Here is a 23,013-nt window from a genome sequence, read left to right on the forward strand (position 1 = left end):
TCACCGCATGGGCATTTGAAATTCTGACACATGCATTCGCGTTGTACAGGTTCAAACGACTTCCATCAGGGGCCACAAGCACAGTGACAGATCCGAGTTCCGAGACATATTCTACAAGGGTCAGCAACTTATGAGCCAAATTCGTCGAAGTGGTTCAAGCAAATCAAGCAGCCGTTGTAACCTCATCCCATCTCCCGATTGTAATAATACTTCACAACCAAAAACGCAAACGGCGCGCGGCAGAATAGGTAGACCCTGGTGGGAGTCCACAGTTGAGGTCCCCTCGATCGGTCTCGTGGCGTGACAAATGGAACAGCTGGGCAATTAGCCAGAACGGAATACGAGTGACTTCTCTTTGGCGAATTGTCGTCCTTCCATAACACCTTTTAAGGACTGGGAATCAGCAACAGGGACAGATGAAGAATAAGGAGTTGATTTGGGCGGGATGAGGCCCAGCAGCTGTCTTTACTTGGCCTCCGATGGTTCTGGCTGCTGGTTCAATCGAGAAATGGGAAGACCTAGCTCACTGGGCTGCAGAGACTTGCCTACATTCACCGCCGCCACGAGCATTGTCGACGAAGGGCAAACCAGCCAAATGGACTCCAATTATATGAACGGACGTACGAGGATAGTGAACAGGGTTGGCTACTGGAGGGACCAAGTGGGCATACTGTATATCAATGGACTACAAGAAAAATGGACATTTCAAAGGGACACTTGAAATGGAATTGAAAGGAAAGAGCCGAGCCGTTTGGCGACTGATATTTTCCAGTGTTTTTGTACATTGTCATTCATGTACTTAGTGTTTATTTCCGTCTCGAAAAAAGGACACACGTCCTTTCACTTGTTCACCTCGTACTCCTCAAAAACTCGACAACACCCCTCGTATACCCGACCAACTCACTCAGCCTCGTCTCCTCCTCGACCATCGCGTTTCTCCACTCGACCACTTTCGCCCGTAGGTCGTCGACCTCACTGACGAAGTCGCCGTGAATCCTCAAGAAGACGCTCATCCACGTGTTCACCAGTTCGAAGGACTTTCGCTGGCGGAGCTGGTGGGTGAGGAACTCGACGAAGAGAGGCATTTCGGCGAGGGTCAGGGAGCGGATTTCCAAGTCAGCGGCCGAAGGAGGCAGGGACGAGAGATGGGCTGTCAGGGGAGACGGGTCAGGAGATGGTGACAACGAGAAGGTTTCGAGAAGGCAAGACAGCTGTAGAGACTGCTGGGAGAGAGCCTGGTTTGTGGACGCCAGTTGGGAGATGCGTGAGCGTTCGGAGTCTTCAGTGGCTTTGGCCGGGACGAGAGACGTCTCGTTATCTACCTTGCTGCCGTTGGTGAAACTTGCCGATCCCAGGAAAAAGGGTGCGGCTTTGGGCTTCTCTGGTGGCTGGATAGGTTTGTTTCTCGCGCGGATGCTGTCCAGGTTGAGCAGGGTTTGCCAACGGGATTGAGGTTGGACCGACAGAGTCAGCAGCTGCTTATCCAGTTGCTCCAGTGCCGAAGACTCGTCAAACCCGTCGACGACAGCAGTCTCCTCTGTGTCTACATCTCCAATGGCAAGTTGAGTTGCTGCGTTGAACGCCGCCTTTGTCTGCCTCAAGTCAATGACTCCCTGGATCTCGTCAATTTGCCTCGTGGCTACATGACTGAAGAGGCTCTTGTTTGTCCAGACGAAGATCCCCGGGCTTCCAGCATGCGTAGTGGCCAGAAACTCTCCTGTGGTAGAGAATGCCACATTGGTACAGGTTGCATCCGTCTTGAATGCGTCGATTAAGTGACCGGTAGCAAGATCGAAGACACGAATAACCGAATCCATGGAACAAGCCGTAATCCACCGCCCGTCGTGTGAGAAGCAGAAGTCGTATATTTGACCAATGCAGCCCCATAGCTCTCGCACAACTTTGTGTGTTTCGATGTCAACGATGCGTATACATAGGTCGTCACAGGACAGAGCCAGGAGGCCGGAAACCGGATTGTATCGAATTGCAGTTGGCACAGCTGAATCGAGAGTCTTTCGTTCGAGGACTCTGCCAGACGAAAAATCCCAAAAGATAATTGAACCATCCAAGCTAGTAGTAACCATTGTCTGGTTCAGGTTATCGACCACAATACCCGTAATCGCATCCCGATGTCCACGAGGAGCAGTGAAGATCTGGGTTTGGTCGGCGTTTTGTAATTTCAACTGTTTCAACTGTGTAGGTGTGAGTCGAGGCGGGTACCGTTGACGATGGGCGCCAGACTGCAGGTTGAACATGTCGAGGCTGCCTCCTGCGGACCCAACAATCGCAAATGTCCCGCAAGCAGTGATGGCAACGCTGGTTACCGGCTTGTGGTCTCCCGTTTCCAGGGCCCACCTCCCTGCTTTCTTCCTGCCCCAGGACCATGTTCTTGCAAATTTGTCATCAGCATGGGCCGTGATAACACTTTCCCAACCAGTCGTACTAATTTCTTCCGCATTGACACTTTTAGTATTGGACCAAATGGGCCCACTGACCGAGCCCATTCCACCGTCTCGATTGAGTGAACAGGCCATGTCAATGATTGGGGGCGCTTTAAAGTCCTCCACAGCGGAGGCGTCGTCGGTAAGGAGACCTGATTTTCGAGCTTTATGCTTCACGGCGCCTTGACTGAGCTCCGTACTTTGGCCATCTTTGCGGAGACTGAATCCCCATAGACTCCTGTCCTGAGCGGCGGACATGAGCCACTTCCCAGCGGCGTCTGATCCATCTGAAGCCGCAGGTAGAAACATGAGTCTAGTGATGGACGCGGCATGACCACTCCTAGAGTGGAGGAGTCGTGGGATGGGTGAAAAAGGATTCTGGTCAAAGACCCATGATTTGAGGGCGTTGTCCAAACCGGAAGAGACCAAGACTGATTGTCCCGCGAGGAATTCGACTTTGTTCACACCGGTACCCTGCCCCAGAGAAGAAGTTTCATGAGCGCCTCGCACCACTCCAACAACCTTTCCACCACGATTGAGATCCCACAGTGTGATGTCGCCACTTTCAATGCTAGATGTTGCCATCATACCCTCCTTCCGGCCATCATCGCCCGCGCCCATTCCGTCTGTCCGAAATGTAATTGAAGTAATCGGTTTCTTATTGTTTCCCTGGCGCAGTTCCAGCACTTGTTCGTCCGCTTCGACATCCGTGATATTGAGGGAGCCGTCGGCATATGCAATTGCCAACAAGCAGACGGCGGGAGCAGGAGCTAGGGCCGTAACAGCGCCGGAGCGTGCGGAGGGGGCGAGAGTTGCGTGGACCAGTCTTCCCGTACTGACATTGTAAACCTCCACCGAGCCATGTGTCGTGCCGACAAATACCTTGTTCAACAGGGTTGGCAGAGTACAGGCCTGGCCTGTAAATGACCCCCTTGATCGTTTATCGCTTGAGTATGAAGAAGAAAGGATAGAAGTATAGTGTTCGCACGAATCAGCCTTCCAGACTTCGATGCTTTCTGTTCCGCAACCCACGATCCATGACCCAAAGACGAGTAGCTGCCGAATCTCTTGTGCGTAGGTTTCGTCGATAGCCAATTCTCCGATCAACTGCCCTCTCTTGAAAATCCAGACTCCTCGAGGGTCGTTGGCCTGGAATCCACCCCAAGCTACAAACACTCGATCACGGTAGGCATAGGTGGCCGTTATTGTGCCAGGACACTGGGGGCGAGTTAAGAACACGAGATTGAGGCCTCGCCGTAGGTCATAAGTGTGCAAGGTCTCGCCGATGGAGGTGGTGATCTGGAAGGTTGTCTTGCCCAGCGGAACGGAAGTGAAAGGAACAGCGGTCGGTGATACCAGTCCCAAAGTCTGTAAGAAGAGTGAGCAAGATGTAACAAACCGTGGTAGTCAGGTAGAAGGCCAGGAATCTGACATACTCTAAAGGGCGCAAACAGTCTGGAACTAGTAAGAGGCTTTTCTTTGGTGGTGACCACTTCCTTGCGCTGCCTTTTGGCGAGGGGCAGCTCAATTGTTTCGTCCATGGATATAACGAGAACGAGACCTCTTTTGACCTGCCTCGCCTGCAGGTGTATGTCGCTTGTCGTGTGGACTATGACATGAAGACCATACAATACTCCGTCTCTAGGTCATAATGTTGATGGCCAATTCTCAATAATTTTTTTTGCACGAGAGGCTCACCGCCCGGCAGAAAGTGCCACTGACGTGGGCCTTAGCTGCCATGTGCCCCGTGGTTAGGCTTCCTCCCCTTTCCGGGCAGCGCAGTGCCGCTAATAACCCCATTTAGGTGCGCCTATCTGGCTAAACCCTGCTTATTTCAGGCTCTGGCACCACTGAAGCCCACCGCAACTCAGCAAACCCCCACTTACTCATCCTCTCGCACACAAAATATTGGCTCTCTGTGGCAATCCATCCAACCATATCGTCGATATGGACGCTGGCACTTGCCAGTCTTGTAGCATGATGCCACAGTTTACGAGATCTCATCTTCCCAGGGAGCGTCGAGATCGACTTGTTCTCTTTGTCCATTTCTCCCAGACACGCACTGATCTAGAAATCCCTTGGTGGCCCCAATTTCACCCCGTCATCTTTTCTTCACATCGTCAATGTTTGAAACTCCATTCTTAGAGAACGACTCGGTCTTTGCTCAACAGATCGTAGCTCGCCTCAAAGTCTCAAATCTTTCTTCCCCACAGCTTCAGCTCGGATAAGTCGGGGCATCTTTCCCATTCCATCTTCAGTAAGAACTTCTCGGCTATTTTTTTCTCCTCCTACATCATCGATCATCATGGAGATTTACTCTCCCCTCCGCCGTACCCCTACCAGCACCTCTGAAAACGACGCTGACGACAACGCCGCTCTCACTGCTGTCCAATCGACCAGTTCCTCTACGACTTCCACCACTCGTCCTTCTCAAAAACTAACTGGCCGGACCCTTTCAACCCATTCTTTGTTGGCCGCTCACAAGAATCCTGATGTCCGCAGAGGTACCCATGTTGAAACTACCAGGACCAACGCTGGCCGCTCTAGTATAAGCATGCCGCCGCCGAACACCAAACCTAGCGCCGATAGACGTCTATCGACCTCTCTTTCTTCAATTCGCTCTCTGAGGAAGTCCGAGGAGTGCGCCAGGAGCCCACCGTCGTCCGTGAAAAGCATTGAAGAGGATAGGATACCATACAGCAGCTCTCCTACAACCCAGAACTCAACAATAGCACATGATCCCACGGTGGTGACAACCACGTCTACATCCATTGCTCCAGGTCTGCCAGTGCTTTCGCCTCCTGCCTTCAATCCAAGCGTTCCTAATCTCTCGGATCTAGTGTCAAATATATCGTCTCAAGTTTCATCTCCAACGACAAATGCTCCGAAAAGCGACATGTCTTTGCCGTCTGCTACTGCTGGCCAACCATCAGGAATCGCTGGGAAGTCCGATGGCGCAGAGACCGCGTTCCCTGTTCGTCCGCCTCGGATATCTCACCCTCGTTCATCTTCTGGTCGACGCTTGAGTACCGCTGGATCTTCCAGGAATGAGAGCATTAATTCGGATAAAACACCTGTAGGCAGAATCGGCGTTTGTGCTCTTGATATCAAGGCCAGAAGTCGACCTAGTCGCCAAATCTTGACCCGCCTTCAGGGAGAAGGGGAATTTGAAGTCATTGTTTTCGGCGACAAAGCAATTCTCGATGAAGGCAAGTCTTCCTCCCTTCTTTGCTCCTTTCCGCAAGTAGCTAACTTGGATAGATGTCGAGAACGGCCCATATGGTAAGTGGAAATCCGATTTGTGATCACTCGCATCTAAATACCATTCTTCTAACCCATCCAAGCGACTATCTTATTTCTTTTTTCTCAGACGGCTTTCCTCTCGACAAGGCAATCGCATATGTCAAGTTACGAAAACCGTTCGTGGTCAACGACTTGGCCATGCAAAAGGTTCTCTGGGACCGACGTTTATGTCTCAAAATCCTCGACCAAATGCAGATCCCTACCCCCAAGAGGATAGAAGTCAACCGAGATGGTGGCCCGAGGTTAGAGTCACCAGAGCTTGCCCAGCACGTGAAATCCATGTCGGGTGTGGTTCTCGATGGGCCGGAGGATGGTACTGGAGGTGGCACTCCAACTACAAAATCCGTTGAGCTGATGGACGATGGAGACACTTTGGTGGTTGACGGGAAACCTTTCAAGAAACCTTTTGTCGAGAAGCCTGTCAATGGGGAAGACCACAATGTCATCATCTATTTCCCCAAAAGCCAAGGCGGTGGCGCTCGTCGACTTTTCCGCAAGATCGGCAATAAATCGTCAGAGTATGATCCTGACCTGGTCGTTCCGAGGTGCATAACAGAACCGAACAGCAGTTATATCTACGAGCAGTTCTTGAAGACAGAGAATGCAGAGGATGTCAAAGCCTATACTGTTGGTCCGCATTATTGCCACGCTGAGACGAGAAAATCGCCAGTCGTGGACGGTTTGGTCCGACGCAATACACACGGCAAGGAGCTGAGATATGTCACGAAGCTGAGCGAGGCGGAAAAGGAGATGGCTGCAAAGGTATCGCGCGCCTTTGGGCAACGAATCTGCGGCTTCGATCTCCTACGGACCGGTACGGCGAGCTATATCATCGACGTCAATGGGTGGAGTTTTGTCAAAGACAACGAGGACTATTACAACGACTGCGCAAAGATACTGAGAAACATCTTCCTCGCCGAAAAGTGGAAACGGGAAAATGCTCTGGTGGAAGAGACGCAGGTTGACAACGGGGGTGACGGTTCTCAGAGCCGCCAAGGCACAAGCCATTCAGCTCGATCGGCACTCAAGACCATCCTCAAGTCCCCCAGTATGTCGAAATTGTCTCAGCATCTGCCGCATTCGTCCAGACACCATCACGGCAGCCTTTCTGGCTCTCCCAAGATTTCTTCTCTGACCACTCCGATGAGTTCGCCGCCAAGCACGGAGAAGACCACTCACGCCTTGATGGTTCCGACCGCGGCTGAGAAGGACAGCATTCTTTCAACACCAATATTAGTCCCCGAGGCTGCGGATGTGGCGACGGGTCCTGCAGCGCCTGCCAAGCATGAAGGCCCTGCAGCTCCTATGCCAAGTTCAAAGCATTCATGGAAGCTCAAGGGCGTTGTCTCGGTCATCAGACATGCTGACCGGACTCCAAAGCAAAAGCTAAAGTTCACTGCTCACTCACAAGTGTTTGCCGACCTGCTCAAGGGCCATCACGAAGAGGTGCTACTGAAAGGCGAAGCTGCCTTGGCAAGTGTGCAGGCGGCTATCAAGGTTGCGCTGAGAGACAAACTCGAAGATCCAGACAAATTACGCAACTTGCAGAATGCATTGTCGAAGAAAATACATCAGCCAGGTACCAAGGTGCAAATCAAGCCAATGTTTCGCAAGAGGAAGCCGGAAGAGATGCCCCCATCTGCGGATGCTTTGACCAGTACAGACGCGCTCTCGAACATAGAATCCGAGCAGCAACTGCTTGAAGCAGTGAGCAATGATGAGAGACATGGATCTGTGTCTAGCACCAAGGAAATACGCCGAGTACAAACAAGGAGTGACTCCATATCTGGTGCCACCTTCTCCCGTTTCTCGGCGGCGGAAAATGATCTCGTTCTGGACAAGCTACAATTGGTCATGAAATGGGGAGGAGAGCCTACGCATTCGGCTAGATACCAGGCACAGGATCTCGGTACCAATATGAGGGACGATTTCAAATTACTCAACAAGGAAGTGCTCGACGATGTCCGGATCTTCACGAGTTCCGAAAAGCGTGTCAAGACAAGTGCACAAATATGGACGGCAGCATTCCTGGACCGCCAAGATCTGCCTGAAGATTTCATTCGGGTCAGGAAAGATCTCCTGGACGATTCCAATGCGGCCAAAGATGTGATGGATAAGGTCAAGAAGAAGCTTAAGCATCTCCTTCGCGAGGGAACCGTCCCAGACTCATTTGCTTGGCCGAAAGATGTTGCAGAACCATATGTGGTCATGCAAAATGTGGTTGACCTGCTCAAGTTTCATCGACGGGTTATGCGGCACAACTTCAAAAAGCTCTCGACCGGCGCCGTGGCTTCCCTCAGCGCCCTCAATGGTGCCGGAGAGGGCAGAGACGGGAATGGGCAAAATAAAGAAACAATCAGCGTCGCCTCCATTCAGTCACGATGGTGCACCGGCGAGGACGCAGAGCTCTTCCGAGAAAGATGGGAGAAGCTCTTCTCGGAATTTTGCGACACCGAAAAGGCAGACCCTAGCAAGATCTCTGAGTTGTATGACACGATGAAATACGACGCCCTGCATAACAAGCAATTTCTCGAGTGGGTGTTCACCCCCAGTCAAGCACTCTTAGATGAATTGGCGAAAGAAGAGGGCCTATCGTCCAATGTGTCTTCTGAGACTGAAAGACCAGACGAGATTTCACCGCCCCCCAATGGTACACGTCACGAGAGCGCTGTCTCATTTACTGGTGGGACGTCTGAGGCTCGGCATAGTCTCGCCCAGAAGATTGGATTGAGAAGACAGTCGGTCCTCAGACAGCCCTTGCCTGCCGCTCCTCTGATGTCGTGGGAACAAGGTGCTTCCTATTTCAAGTTATTCAGCGGATCTGGCGATGGTCGACCGAAGCAAGATCAAAAGCTCGGCCGCTTAAGAGAGCTGTACCGATACAGCAAGATCTTGTTTGATTATATCGGCCCGCAGGAATACGGTATCAGTGACGAAGAAAAACTCGAGATCGGCCTCTTGACATCATTGCCCTTGCTTCGTGAGATTGTGGATGATCTAGAAGAATTGCAGGCGTCGGGCGATGCGAAGTCATTCATCTACTTCACCAAGGAATCACACATATACACTCTACTCAATTGCATCATGGAAGGCGGCATCCACACCAAAATCAAACGCTCCACAATTCCGGAACTTGACTATCTCTCTCAGATCTGTTTTGAACTCTATGAAGCCAAGGACGCCGAGACCGCGGAATCGACGTACTCGATACGCATCACCATCTCCCCTGGTTGCCACACGATCGATCCATTGGACGTTTCCCTGGATTCTAAGCACGCGATTGGAAGCGCGCCGCGGCGATCATTGACGAACCATCAAGATTGGAAAGAAGTCATTTCCACCCTGAAAGCGAAGTTCAATACAGTGCAACTGCCGAAGAGCTTCTTGGCGGTAAATGTGAGTGAGAAGCACGAAGAGGAGGCACAACGACGGGCCAGTCTGTTGCAGAGCGAGGCTGCGAAGGAGAAACATGGTCGAAAAGAAGGAGAGGACGATGCAGTGGCGAAAGATGCGGACGCCGAGGGCGGGCATCGATTCGAAAATGCGAACGCTCAAGGCAAAGAACTATCTCTGGAATCTAAGCCCAGAGAGCGACAAACAGTGCCTGCACAATTCTTGACTTCAGAGGACAAGACAAGGTCGATATAGATGCGTTTCTTGGGAAAAGGAAAGAACCTTGTGGGTGGTGATTTAAATGTTACGGCTTACAGAACAGCCAATTTTCAATGGGAACAAACTCAGGACACTGGAAAACGGTACGACTCCGCCGTCATCAGGGGCGAGAGATATCACACGGCGGGAAGGCACAGATCAGATACGTTGAGGCGTTGTCACGGTCGGTTAATGACACGACCCTCAGAACAAGGATAAGGATATGAGCCTAATAGATGCTAGACCTAGAGCACCTCTTGGTGCTAGAGTCCATTGGAGAATCAATATTCGACCGTATCAAGCCTCAGTGGAAACATACTCCTAGACTGTGTGGGTCATTCTTGGAAGCCCATTTCCCGACCGGATACCACTTGCTCGAGAATCCCAAACCATGTCTCCCGCTGGTGAGGAACATTAGTGGATTCAGGATGTCGTATGCTGCCTCCCCCGGTCATTCCCTCCACTTCAAGCTCGAATCCGCCCATCAATTTGATTATCGTCGCCTCGTCGTTGTGCCGAGTATGTTGGTTTCTTATGGAGTTCATCCATTCCGTTCCGTTCCATTCCACCAGATCCCCGTGGCTGCAACGGACGGACCAGGGAATGGGCTTGCGAGACGGGCAGACGGACGGATAGGCACCTCACTCGGCTCAATCATCCGGAATGTGACTGGCCCAGTATGCGAGCAACTCTCTCGCGGCCATGGCGTCCTCGTAGCTATCGTGGCCCGTGCCCTTGCCCTTGGGGTGGGTATGGGTTTGGTGGGCCTGACTCTGCACTCTTCCTGCCCCTGCCGCGACAACACCACCACGGGTTTGAGGACCGCTGACCTGCACGGCAATCCCCAACCTGACCTTGCACAGGTTCTGCAGACTCCGGCCGCCGTTGACCTTGACGCCCGTGTAGGCGTCGAGGATGTAGGTGTCGACGATGCGGGGGTGAATCCAGCGCAGGGCCGAGAAGTCGCCGCTGCCGCCGTGCACGACGACGACGGTGTCGGGCCCGACCAGGCGGAAGAGCAGCTCGCGGGCGCGGTCGCGGCCGAAGATGGCCGTGCGTGCCTTCATGGCCTCGCGCATGTCGCGCGCCGTCACCCCCGAGAACCGCGTGTTGTAGTGCGCCATGGCCACCGACGGCGCCACCAGGCTGTCCAGTAGCACCGCCCCGCTGAAGAAGTCCACCACCGTCAGCCGGATAAGCTCCATGTCCCCGTTGGCGGCGACGCCCATTTCGCAGTCGAGGGCGATGGCGTGAAACCGGTGCGGGTTGTGGTATACTTCATGGTGTTGGCGGTGGTTGTTGTTTTGGCGCCCTGTCGACGGAGGCTGTCTCTGTTGTTGTCGACCATCCCAGCTGGAGCCCCGTTTTCGAGATCCGCGAGTGGAAGGGACAGAGTTCCTGCCGGGATCTGGGGTACCAGATGATGGAGGAATAATGGGCGGCGTGGGATGGTATTGCCAGTATTCTTGCAGCACTGGATCATCCGGTCGAGGCATGGTGTGCTCAGGGGCCACGGTGCAGCCCGCCGTCGACATATGTTGGCCGCAGCATGTGAAAACCTGTTATGTGTGCTGATTAAAAACACGCACGGGGAGGATGGTTCGAGCCCATATGTCTTGGTACATTACCTTGTTTTGGACGAAACTTGTATGGTATGAGCATTTGCCAGAAGCCTGCTTCTTGTTGGGTACCCCATGGGATAGGCTCAACGATTCCTCATCAATTGCGTCTTCAGTGTTGACGTCGCCGGTCAGATGTTGTGGCCTCTCATGCTCGTTGACGGCGTCGGCAGCAGAGACCGAGACTGGTTTTGAGTATAAATTCGCTCGACCTTTTGTTCGTTCTGTTTCTCGAGGTCAGCCAAAGTTCAGGCTTCCCAAGCACCAAGCTACTCGCTTGCGCCATCAAACTTACTTCCACACCGCATACATCTGGCCTTGGATCTGATCTGAGCCGCATCGAGAGGTTTGATGACATAGCCCTCTCTTTTCAACTCCTTCTCACTGTGGCACAGGAGCTGGAGCTTCTCCCAGTAGGCTAACGAGATTGGGATGCAGGACCAAGTGATTTGAGTAGTGTTGGGTTCGGTAACTCCATGCGAGGACAATGGAGGAGGTGTTGGATGAGCCATGGGGGCGGTAACTGACTTTACCAGCTGCTGCCGTCGATGATAAGGCTGTGTTACGGTAAGCTGAAGCACAAAGATGCGTACCTGTGTATCAAAGCTGGGTTCTGTGTGCCGCGGTACAGTACATGCTGGCGAAGTTAAGGACAAAAGATTGCGGCTTGGGATGAGACAAGGTGCGACATGTCACCCAGTACAAAAAGTGAGTGTGAAAGTCCCAGCCGAACGCTCAAACATAGACGAGTGTAAGGTACGAAGTGTGAAGTGGCAGGTTAGACGTGTTCGAGTGCCTCGGCGGCTATTCTGCTCGAGTCAATGATAAAACGAATCAGGGGCCTGGTCTATTGCTACACACATTGGAGACTGGTCAAGGCATCATTTTGACTGACAAGGACTTCCTCATCATATGTGGCCACACGAATCAGTTGCGGGATGCTGCTATGACATGGTCCATTGTCCAATGTGCGAGCATTGTCAAGCGTGTACTGGGGTCCGCTCAACACACTTCCAACGGCGGTTTGGAAGAAAAGTGACACAACATGGTCAGTATTACACCTACTTCCGTGCTAGGGCCCGAGACAAAGACCTTGTTGTTGAGATTAGCAGACCTTCTCGGCTGCTTCTGTTCTTGAGGGCAAGTTAAGAAGCACAGGAGGCTGAAAGGGGCTGATAGGGAGCTGTTAAACTTGTCTACCAAGAAGATGCAGACACGTCTCCTATTGGAATGGTGGCTCTTGTCGTGAACTGTACTTTAAATGCTTTTCTCATATCGTGTCATACAGCCTCGTAATGATACCGCGAAATTCGTGTCCTTGGTCGTCAGTGTCGACTGCTGTCAGCAAAGGACGGCCATTACTCTGTCACCTCGATAATGTCCCAACACAGAACCAGGAAAGTGTTATAACTTCGGGCTTTCTTCCGCTAATCCGTCAACAGCGTCCCACTCGTGATGCTCCGTTCCGAGGCTCATTTCAGATCGTTCTTAGCCTTGAAAGCAGCAAGCAAGCCAGCCGTCGACGAGTCGTGGCCAGATCCAGCGCCTGGCGTCTCAAGTTCCTTTTGGATCGTCTTGGCCAATACCTTGCCCAACTCAACACCCCACTGGTCGAAGCTATTGATGTTCCAGATCGCGCCTTCAGTGAACACCATGTGCTCGTAATAAGCAATCAACGCGCCCAGGGTGCCGGGTGTGATCATGTCTGCAAGGATATTGGTAGTTGGCCGGTTCCCGAGGAAAGTCTTGTGCGCCACCAACTCGTCAGGGGCACCTTCGGCCCTGACTTGATCGGGCGTCTTGCCAATCATCAAAGCCTCGGCTTGCGCCAGGAAGTTGGATGCCAACATTCTCTGGTGGAGACCACCTTCCACCGGGTTGTGGGACCGGGCAGCAATGATGAAATCGGTGGGGATGAGCTTGGTACCCTGGTGCAAAAGCTGGAAGAAAGAGTGCTGGGCATTGGTGGCTGGTTCACCGAAGAAGATGGATCCAGTAGTGTACTTGACATAGTCGCCAGTTCGGGTCACAGCCTTGCCGTTTGATTCCATGGTCAATTGTTGCAAGTACGCCGGGAAGCGATGCATGTACTGGTCAAAAGGCGCGACCAGATGAGTCTGAGAGCCGAAGAAGTCTGAGTACCACACGCTCAAGAGACCTGCAATGACAGGAATGTTTTCGTGCAGGGGTGCGGTCCTGAAATGCTGGTCCATGGCATGGGCGCCCGCGAGGAATTGGTGGAAGTTGTCGTAGCCAATGTAGATGCAGACCGACAAACCAATAGCAGACCACACGGAGTATCTGCCACCAACCCAGCTTTCAAAGCCGAACATGTTCTTGGTGTCAATGCCGAATTTGCTGACCTCTTCAGCATTGGTGGACAAGGCCACGAAATGTTTTGCGATGTCCGACTCCTTTGCATGTTGCAGGAACCATTTCTTGGCTGTGTTGGCATTGGTGGTGGTCTCGGCAGTCGTGAAGGTCTTGGAGGCGATCAGGAAGAGGGTGGTCTCGGGATCAGAGTCCCTGAGAGCTTCGGCGATGTGGGTTCCGTCGATGTTGGAAACGAAGTGGAGCTTCATGTTCCTGTCTCCGTACGGTTTCAAGGCCTCTGAGACCATAACAGGGCCACTAGGAGACTGTCAGTTTCAACGCCCAGAGCTAAGACAAGAGGAGGTCAGACTTACAGATCGGAACCACCAATACCGATATTGATGATGGTAGTGAGCTTCTTGCCGGTGTACCCAGTCCATGAACCGCTGCGGATTTGCTCAGAGAACTCCTTCATATGGTCCAAGACGGAATTGGTCTCTTCGACAACGCTCTTTCCGTCCACCGCCATGGGCTGGTTGGTGACATTCCGGAGAGCGACGTGGTAGACAGCTCGCTTCTCGGTGAAGTTGATCTGCTCCCCAGCGAACATCTGGTCGCGCAGTTCTTCGACCTTAGCCTCCTTTGCAAGGTTCACGAGGAGGTCAAGAGTCTCTTCGGTCAAGAAGTTCTTGGAGAAGTCGAAGAGAATCTCAGAGTTGTCTGCAGAGTTCTTGAAGACTCGCTTGAACTTCTCAAAGCGTTGAGGATCCTTTTCAAAATATTCCTTCAGGATAATATTGCGGCCCACCGCATTGTGGTGGTCAACCAGAGCTTGCCATGCGGAGAGGTCGTTGGCCTGTGCAAAGCCAGGCATTTTGGCGGTCTATGAGGAAGGCGACTCGCGGTTATTTGGCAGAAGGATGCTGTGAGGGTAGGTCAGATAGAGGTATGCTTGAGGGGGAGTGGCAGAATGCAGTGGTCGCAAAAATGAAACAGCGGAGCGGAACGGGAGCTACGATGAGAGGGGGAAAGGTGCTTCCTTCGAGAAGACTTACTCGATATGAAGGACACTTGAGCTTGGGGCGGAAAGCGGTCAAAGAAAAATCAATGACCTAGCTGTATCGTGCAGTGATGGAGACGTAGGATGGTGGAAAAGGGAATGAATGTTAAATTGAATTTTGTAACTTGGAGAATGTTTTGATGGAGGGGCAGCTGCGTGCAAAATGTTTCGAGGACCAACTATGATGCAAGTGTGCTCCAGTGGCTGGATGAGGATGAGCTGAGCAGTTGCTGCCCCGCCGTGCTGCCATCTGCTGCTCCGTAATATCGAGCAGAGCAGCCCAATGTGCCCACCACCAATGGCCTTGTCAGCATCTGACCGATGATTAAGCAACCGGCCTGCGATACCGAATGCAGGAAGCACCCACAAAACAAAACAAGTGGTACGACGACAAGACACACACATGCTAACCGGAAACCCAATTCCTCTATCTCTATCTTGTTCTATCTCCTACAAGGACCCTGACGCCATCCCACCCACCAAATAGAGTTCTACTTGTCTAAGTCAACAGCGCAGCCATAAATACCAAGGAACCAAGAGCGAATAGAGATATTGAAGATTGACCTTTCAGATCCGTGGCATCACCGGTGAACCCATTGATAGGAGGGACAATGCTCTTCGTAGGCACTGTCGCATTGATCGGAACAGAGACAGAAGCAGGGTTCGTTGTGGACACATTTGTCACGGACAAGGTCGAGGTGGTAGTGTTCAAAGCGACCGTGGTAGAGTTGCCAAATGGCGCCGTCGATGTGGTCATGGGAAGACCTGTGGTTGCAGCATTGAGAGCACAAGCATCGGCCGAAGAAGACGTCATGCTCACAGTGACGGTACTTGTGGTTGTCGACGTGATGGTGGTGGTGAAGCTGGTCGTCGAGTCGGTGGTGGTAGACACAGAGGAACTTGCGAGGGTTTCAGCAATCGTAGTCGTGGTCGATGAAGTTGACACAATATTCATGCTTGTTCCGTAATTTTTATCGTCGTCATCGCAATCGGCATCACGGTGGGAACCATGCTTCGTATCGCACCCTGTGCCAGTAGAAGAGCAGTTGGCGCTTACGGGACAAGGATCTATCTTCCATTAGCATCTGTCATATCTCATGTCATGGGTTGTTGACCCACATTGGTTTGAACAACAGACTTCACCCGCAGATGGGTTATAGCAAGTGTCAGGACCGCATTGAACGTAATTGGCTCCACAACTAGTGCATCCGCCAGCATTTGAGGGCATGCAGGTGATATGACGAGGAAGAACTGCATAATCTCCAGCGTGGTTGGCAGAGCCTTGAACAGCAGTAGCCAAGAAGGCACCGAGAATGAAAGGAATATGTGAGCGCATGTTCCGTCTCTTCGCACCGCCAAGTCACTTGGAATCAGGGAATGGTAGGAAAGTGTCTCAAGTAGCGAAAACTGTCAAGAACAGACGTAAAGACGAATGTTTCAAGCTCCCGCTCAGTATGTGGAGAGAAAACAGAAATATTGTGGAGGGACTGGACATCTTAAGGAGCTTGCAGAAATGGGAAAGGAACGTCTTTGTTCCAGAAATGGCAACCGAATAAAGCATCATTACAAGGTGAACCATAGAAGCCGGTTCCAGATCGCATGGTAGTACAAACAAAGAATAGACTGGAGAATCAAACCAATGTGCCTTGTCAATCTCCGACGTGCAGACCATTTTGCAAGGAGGTCCGAGAACATATCGGATGAGTTGACCATTCAGGAGATCTCCTGATACTGTGCCATGTCAAGGTCAAGTGTAGACATGGATTTCCATATGCAATCGATCAATCGTCTGAAAGCTGAGGCTGATGCAGAAATGAATGGGGCACGGCGCAAGATCAGGACAAAGAATGATCAATGGCTGGGCAAAAAGCTCGGGCTCCGGCCAAGAAGGCATTGTACGTCGCTGATAGGGCCAAGGACGGGTCTGTGTTTGCTTGCAGACGAGTTACGAACGGATAACAGGAAATTAAGAAAGAATATGGCAGTGGTAGAGATAGAGGTTGAGGTTGAGGCGGGCTGGTCCCAACAGTACAAATATGCCAAGTAATTTAGTGTTCCGGAAGCGGACTAGAAGGACTGGGCAAATGACGTCAACGCATCACAATCTTGCATGTTTGCTCCTACTTTCCCATCCCGGAGTCTCTGGCCCCAAACGCCCGTTGCACATCTTCTCCCAATCTGCCAACGCCAATGATGCCGATCTACAGCTATGTCTGTAGTTGGAGGCCATGGGCGCCCGATAAGCAACGACCTCAGCCTTTATCGTCGCCGTATGCGCCCCTCTTCTGCTGCGTGCTGCAAGCGACGATGACGACTGATCCTTCCATCTGTCTCCCAAGGGTCCTTCCCTCTTGAACGTTAATAGCGTATTTCTGGCTTTGGACAAGATGGAGGCTTCCGCCACTTGTCTGAAATGGATTTGGAGAACACGAGCGGCACATAAATCCAAGTAGTTGGACGAGGTGGTGGTGAATGATTCATAACCGCAAGCGTGGAGCTCAGCGATCGTGTTGGTGTCAGTGGTGAGAATGTTGATACAGCTTCCTTCAGTGCGACCTCACGTGCCTGCTGCAAGCATCCGAGAAGAACCGCTCTTTATTGAGGGTTAATGACATTCTCATATCACTCCGGGATGGGCAACACACAGAGGCGTCATATATTAGCCCTAGTTCTGTGTTTCGCCATCCTGATTATGACAGCCGCACATTACCGCCTGCAGCGACAGAGTACGCATGGCAAGCTTATTTTCCCCGTTCAAAGGCCCGTCACCGCTTTATCCGACGGCCTTGATGTGACAGGATACGACAAGCCTGACGGGCTCAAGATCATTGGTCTGGTGTTCTTTGGTCGGAGGAATCGAGTTGAGATATTACGATGCTTCCTCGAACGCAACTTGGTCGACAATGGTGGCTGGCTCGACGAGATCCACTGGGTGAAGAACACCGATAACCGCCAAGATCTAGCCTACCTTGACGAGATACTATCCTCGTCACAGCGGCACAAGAAGGTCGACGTTGAAGGCATCGGATTTGTTGGCTATGGACATGCCTGGTCTCAACTGGAGCCGGGAAATTTGTATGTCAAGATCGACGACGACGTGGTGTGGTTCGCTGACGACACGATACCTCGAATTGTAAGCATGAAGCTTGCACATCCCGACTACCTGCTCGTGAGCGCCAATGTTGTCAATTCCCCCCTCATGGGCTGGGTTCATTACCATATGGGTGCTCTGCATCCTTATATGCCTGAACTGGCCGACTATGAACCAAGTATATTCAACCTGCACCAACCATCGCGCAAGCCGTGGACATACTGGTCGTATCCCAACTGGACAGGTCCAGAGGACTATTTCTTTGGGCCGTTCCAAGGTCCGCCCTACACCGGACACCGCTGGCTGCGGCTCCCGAACGATGCAGACATCCACCGCACCCCCGTTACAGACATTGAGTATAAGACCTGGGGCACAGGCCTCAAGTCTTGGGCAATCGCCGCTCAAGAACACTATTCGTTTCTTGAAAACCTCGCTGATGGCCGTCTCGATGCCTATCGGATGGGCAAAGGTGCTGATGGCGGAAGCAGCAATAGAGTCTGGTTCCCGGTAGATCAACGACTCAGCATCAACCTGATTACCGTCTGGGCAGATGACGTTCTGGACAATTTGCCGATGAACGATGTTGACGAGCAGTGGCTCACGATTAACTTGCCTAAAAGACTCCAGCGGCAAGTCGCTGTCAACATGGACGCTCTGGCAGCGCACTTCACATTTGGGACACAGGGAACAGTCGAAACGACGGACTTGCTGGCCAGGTATCGTGATTACGCCTTGGAAAATGCGTGCGCGAGATGGATATGACATCGACATAGGGCTTGCTTCAGTTCGTGGCGTGTTTTGAGATGTCCCTTTATCGAGTCCAAGCGTACCTCGCGTAATGTTAAATAATGTGGAAGTTGGCAATGACGCGCTTCTTTCCTCTTTCACTTTCTCGATCAACTCAACCACCAAACAAACATGTGCTTTATATACCACAACACGGCTAGGGAGCAGGTGGAAGTTATATATAAGTTGCGCACGAAGGAGAATTGCATCTTCATTAAATCTTACGGATATATTTGACCGCGGGGATGTGGATAGAAACACAAACAGGGACAGAAATGGCGATAAAGGCTTGCCCATATCCTATCCGAACATATTCACCTTTCCGTTTGTCTGTTTTGAGGACATAACTCCAAGAAAAACTTACCGTTCTACTTGGAGACTTTATTCAAGGCGGCATAATCCCAGTCGGCTTTGATCATGTCCGCGGCCTTCTCGGCGATCATGTAGACGCTGCTCTGGATATTGCCGCTGACGTTGTTGGGGAACACGCTGGCGTCGGCGACGCGCAGGTTCTGCACGCCCTTGACACGGAGGCGCGAGTCGACCGTGTCGCCCATCGCGCACGAGCCGCAGCTGTGGTACTCGCCGATCACGTACTCCTGGACGGCGGCGCGGCGGGACTGCGCCGAGTCGAGCGGGAACGTTGCCGGCTCGGGCGCGATGCGGTGCGAGATCTTGTCCTTGAGCGGCGGCGAGGAGACCGTCTTCTCGACAAATTTCATCCCCGCCGCAAGCACCGCCACGTCGGCCTCCTGGCCCAGCAGGTTGGGGTGCACTTCCGGGGCGACCGTGGGATCGCTGGATTTGATGTGGATGTGGCCCCGAGCCACGGGGTACTGCAGGCACACAGCGAGCGTGATGCCGTCTTTCGCTCCCTCGGCCGGTGGAGCAAACAGTTGGCTCTGGTCGCCAGAGCCGGCGTCGAGGTTCGCCGTTGCAGCGATGAAGACGAGCTGCAGGTTCGCCGACTTGTTGCTCTTGAGGTGGGAGATGACTTGGTTCCATTGTTTCCGCTGGAACGGCGTCTTCGCCTTGGCGCTTTCGATCGACTGGATGACCTGGTCCAATTCGCCTTCCTCCAGGAACAAGGTGCAGGGGAAGAAACCTTGGACAGATTGGATGGCCGTCAAGGGTCCGCCCTGTTCTTCCGCCAGAGCTTTTTGCGCGGCTGCCATGACCTCGGGCTTGTAGATCGAGTCGGCGGACATCTGGCCATCGGCGAGTTGATAGACTCCAGCCGTGGCGACGTGGTCTTGATAGTTTTCTCCGACAGAGGGCAGGTCGACCAGACATTCGACGCCAGCTGCCCTGAGAATTTCCGGGTTGCCAATGCCAGACATCTCGAGGATCTGGGGAGAGTTGATGGTTCCGCCACAAACGATCACCTCTCGTTTGGCCTTGACAGTATGCTTCTGGCCGTTGTGCATGAACTCCACCCCGGTGGCTTTCTTGCTTTCGAGGAGGACTCGAGCAACCAGCGCCTCCGTTATGACTTTGAGGTTCGGACGGTGTTCGTTGGGCTGGAAGTATCCTCGGGCAGCGTAGCTGCGCTTGCCTTTGTCAGCACCCGTGCGTACCACAGCACCCAGAGTGTTGTAGAATCCAATATGGTCTCCGCTCCATGGGTCGAGCGGCTTCTTATCAAATCCAGTGGCATGGTCTGCGGCCTTGATCACGTCGTCCTCAACCGGGAGTCTAAAGTCGTTGAAGCTGGTTCGCACCGGACCGCTTGTGCCATGGTTCTCCCCAACGAATGGCATGGTGGAACGCTCGGTGATTCGCTCGTCAATAGGCTCCAATGTTTGGTGCTTCCGCATGTATTGTTTCATATTGGCGGACGACCACGATGGGTCATTTACTAGCTCGGCCCAGTCATCGTAGTCTTGGTCTGATCCTCGAACATACCTTTGTTGAAGTTAGACCGGAAGGCTGGCCGGCACCAGGGTGGAGAACTCACATCATGTAATTGATTGCACTCGAGCCGCCTAGTGCTTTGCCCCGGACAACCTGGTGGACCTTGTTCTTGTTTCCTGGCTGTGCAATATGTCAGGTTATCTTAAAGAACAAGGGCTTTGATTTTTTACCTGAGGAATGGTTTCCCAAGCCCAATCGTACTCCCTGTTGCCCAGCATCTGTGTAAAAAATGCTGGGATATCAACGAGGGGGTCACCGAGTCGACTCTTACCAGCTTCGATCACTCCGACTGTGACATTGGGATTCTCTGTTAAGCGGGCAGCGATGACCAGTCCAGCTGTACCACCACCACAGATGAGATAGTCGTAGTCTTGCCCAATAAACTCATCAATAGTGACGAGGGCTGACTTCTGTGTGCCATTGGCTCCATTGACGGCCGCCATGTCTTCAAATTCGAACTCGATGCAATCTAGAATCTGTATTCTGGGTGGCTGATATACTGGGCCGTGCGTGGGGTTGAGACACAGGGAAGGTTCTGAAGGAGGGGGGCATGAGCAACAGTTATATACTTAATTTCTGACCCTTGCTTACGAGCAAGCAGGTACCCCGTATCCAACAATGGTGGCATTTCCAGGACAGGGGTAGCAATACATGGTCTCAACAACATTCCAAATTCCGAGCTGCAGGGGCGGCTGGGTTCTCGGCCTGTGAAAATACCAAGAGAAGGATCAGCTCGTATCGAACCCACCATCAGAGGCCAGGGTTGATGTCCAAAATACTTCTGTAAGAAACCAAGTCAGCCAGTAATGTCATACGGAAAGAAGCTTGGGCCATTGACCCCAATGTTCCAGCCCTCGGTATGTTCCGATTTCCTTCCCACATCAGCTCAAATGTTTCAGCAGTGGGTAACTGCATATGGCAAAGACATGCAACCAGATCCAGAAACTCAGCGCCGCAGCCACACTGCCGGCGGCGCCTCCGCCGCCGCTATGACTCCGGTAAAGAGAGGACTCACCCTCCACACTCTCAAGTGCTCTACGAGCAACAAGAGGATCGGGCCAAAAGTCTGCAGGGTCAAAGCGGGGAAGTCGACACGACCTACCCTTTGTGGCATGAGGTATCTTGTTCCTCGGAAAACCTTATTGGTGGAGCATCAAATCGACTGCTTTGTTAAGACGTTTTCGTATTCCTCAGGACAGTAGCTGAGCCAGAAATCCGCCACCCACGGTACAACATCGTACGCGCTGAATGACTTGAGAGGAGATCCGTGTATAGCACAGTATCGTATCAAGTGGTAAAGTGAGGACATAGTATTGTGTATCTATATAATTAGTTGGAGCACAGCCGTATATATCGTCAAATCTGCTTCCCTTGCATCTCGACAATACGTGTTTGATTCGACATACTTCTTGATGTCGGAGGCCTCGAATAAATCGAGTATCGTTTTGAGGCGCCTTTCTTCAAAGCTAATTAATGCGAATACCTGCTCGTCTTAGAGGTAGTTAGGTTGGAAGACGGTTGAGTTGGAAAGCAGTTGGGTTGAAAAAGTATGTAGGACTGATTCCGTGTCACAGTATCATTGGGTACATAGATAAGCGAGCCATGACAATGCTAGCATTCCGTGAGTTGTGCTACACGACCTCCATGGATCCCCAGCCGTCCCAGCCCTGACAGATGCCGCATGCTTTCTTTGCTGGAATTACATTTCCAATTCTGGGAACGAACGAAAGAAATGGCTTCCAAGCCTGGTCCTAATCCCTACATGTTCTCCTTGCCTGCTTTCTTCGACAAATTCAAGACCCTCTCTGCTTCTTCTTGTCGACTACTGGTTGTCGTGTCAAAGGAAGACGCTGCAAGCTTTCGATGACTGGTTTTTCCTTCTCAGCCATGCTTTCAATGGGGTGCTCCCAAGTCCAGAGCTGGGAGAGCGGAGCTGCAGATGACATCCTGGCTGGCAGATTCATGAATAACCAGGCCAAGGCCTTGCAAGCACTTGGCTGTGCTCCATGACCTGCAACGACCTAGACATTCGAGTCCGACCTACAGATTCGAGGAAATGTGAAAGATTGGGGAAGATATTACATAGATGCGCTCTAAAAGCCTTGTCTAAGCCCTGACTCTCATACTCAATCTCACACAATCGACATTGACAATCAACTCTCTTTCGAAAGCCACGCCAGTGATCTATGTGAGTAATATGTCCTAGGAAATCATCCTTCTAACAGTCTCTCTAGCTTTATCAACAGCTCCGCAAGGGCAAACAGAGAGTCAATCTCCTCCGAAGACTACATTAATCCGGTTATCGAAAATGCAGCCAAGGTCGATCTCAAAACGTTGATTCAGCTTACTTCTTCGGGGGAAGCTGCACAACATAAGAGGCTTCAAGCCGCGGGAAATGGCCCTTACAGAGGCAGTTCAGGAGGCCAAGGACGATGGAACATTCGAATTGGCAGGGAGTGCTGATAACCAAGGGGTCAATAAGACTGAAGAGAAATGACCGATTATGTCTCAAGGTTTACTTTCGTAGGCATTCTTGAGATCTTCGTCATATTTCTCCTTGTCTCCGAGCTTTTTGTTGATAAAATCTTGAACATTTGAAGACCAGTACCGATGGGCAATCAAGTAGAAAATTTTTTGAGGTGACTTGTCGAGAATATCGGCTGATTCTGGTGTAGAAAAGCGTATTGAAGCATGCGATACTTTCCGGAGCGAGAGTATAGCAGAATGTCCCACGGTGCCAACCCTCCTGCATAATGGTCGTCTGGACGAGTTCTCTGTCTGGGTGCAATTTTAACTCTTCCTCTTGGAAAATATTCATGAATCCGGCTCGATAGA

General features: G+C 51.9%; 7 protein-coding genes across 7 annotated transcripts; 2 read left to right on the plus strand and 5 right to left on the minus strand.

Annotated features, from left to right (window-relative positions):
* Positions 1-848: 848 nt before the first annotated feature.
* Positions 849-3,982, minus strand: AYL99_05254 (hypothetical protein; the record flags this gene model as incomplete). Its single annotated transcript, XM_018836766.1, has 2 exons — positions 849-3,809; positions 3,878-3,982. The coding sequence occupies 2 exons, from the start codon at positions 3,980-3,982 to the stop codon at positions 849-851; spliced, it is 3,066 nt and encodes a 1,021-aa protein (XP_018693619.1).
* A 764-nt stretch (positions 3,983-4,746) lies between these two features.
* Positions 4,747-9,392, plus strand: AYL99_05255 (hypothetical protein; the record flags this gene model as incomplete). The annotated part of the gene is made up of 3 exons (XM_018836767.1): positions 4,747-5,654; positions 5,703-5,723; positions 5,786-9,392. 3 exons carry the CDS (start codon positions 4,747-4,749, stop codon positions 9,390-9,392), a joined length of 4,536 nt encoding a protein of 1,511 aa, XP_018693620.1.
* Positions 9,393-10,045: 653 nt separating this feature from the next.
* Positions 10,046-11,526, minus strand: AYL99_05256 (hypothetical protein; the record flags this gene model as incomplete). The annotated part of the gene is made up of 3 exons (XM_018836768.1): positions 10,046-10,954; positions 11,024-11,238; positions 11,310-11,526. The coding sequence occupies 3 exons, from the start codon at positions 11,524-11,526 to the stop codon at positions 10,046-10,048; spliced, it is 1,341 nt and encodes a 446-aa protein (XP_018693621.1).
* Positions 11,527-12,486: 960 nt separating this feature from the next.
* Positions 12,487-14,201, minus strand: AYL99_05257 (glucose-6-phosphate isomerase; the record flags this gene model as incomplete). The annotated part of the gene is made up of 2 exons (XM_018836769.1): positions 12,487-13,645; positions 13,702-14,201. 2 exons carry the CDS (start codon positions 14,199-14,201, stop codon positions 12,487-12,489), a joined length of 1,659 nt encoding a protein of 552 aa, XP_018693622.1.
* A 685-nt stretch (positions 14,202-14,886) lies between these two features.
* On the minus strand, positions 14,887-15,342 carry AYL99_05258 (hypothetical protein; the record flags this gene model as incomplete). Its single annotated transcript, XM_018836770.1, has 1 exon — positions 14,887-15,342. The coding sequence occupies one exon, from the start codon at positions 15,340-15,342 to the stop codon at positions 14,887-14,889; it is 456 nt and encodes a 151-aa protein (XP_018693623.1).
* A 1,737-nt stretch (positions 15,343-17,079) lies between these two features.
* AYL99_05259 (hypothetical protein) lies at positions 17,080-18,240 on the plus strand (the record flags this gene model as incomplete). Its single annotated transcript, XM_018836771.1, has 1 exon — positions 17,080-18,240. One exon carries the CDS (start codon positions 17,080-17,082, stop codon positions 18,238-18,240), a length of 1,161 nt encoding a protein of 386 aa, XP_018693624.1.
* A 392-nt stretch (positions 18,241-18,632) lies between these two features.
* Positions 18,633-20,621, minus strand: AYL99_05260 (hypothetical protein; the record flags this gene model as incomplete). Its single annotated transcript, XM_018836772.1, has 3 exons — positions 18,633-20,169; positions 20,222-20,298; positions 20,349-20,621. 3 exons carry the CDS (start codon positions 20,619-20,621, stop codon positions 18,633-18,635), a joined length of 1,887 nt encoding a protein of 628 aa, XP_018693625.1.
* Between the last annotated feature and the right edge of the window lie 2,392 nt (positions 20,622-23,013).

The sequence above is a fragment of the Fonsecaea erecta genome (genome assembly GCF_001651985.1).
Source record: "Fonsecaea erecta strain CBS 125763 chromosome Unknown Scaff4, whole genome shotgun sequence".
NCBI lineage: Eukaryota > Fungi > Ascomycota > Eurotiomycetes > Chaetothyriales > Herpotrichiellaceae > Fonsecaea > Fonsecaea erecta.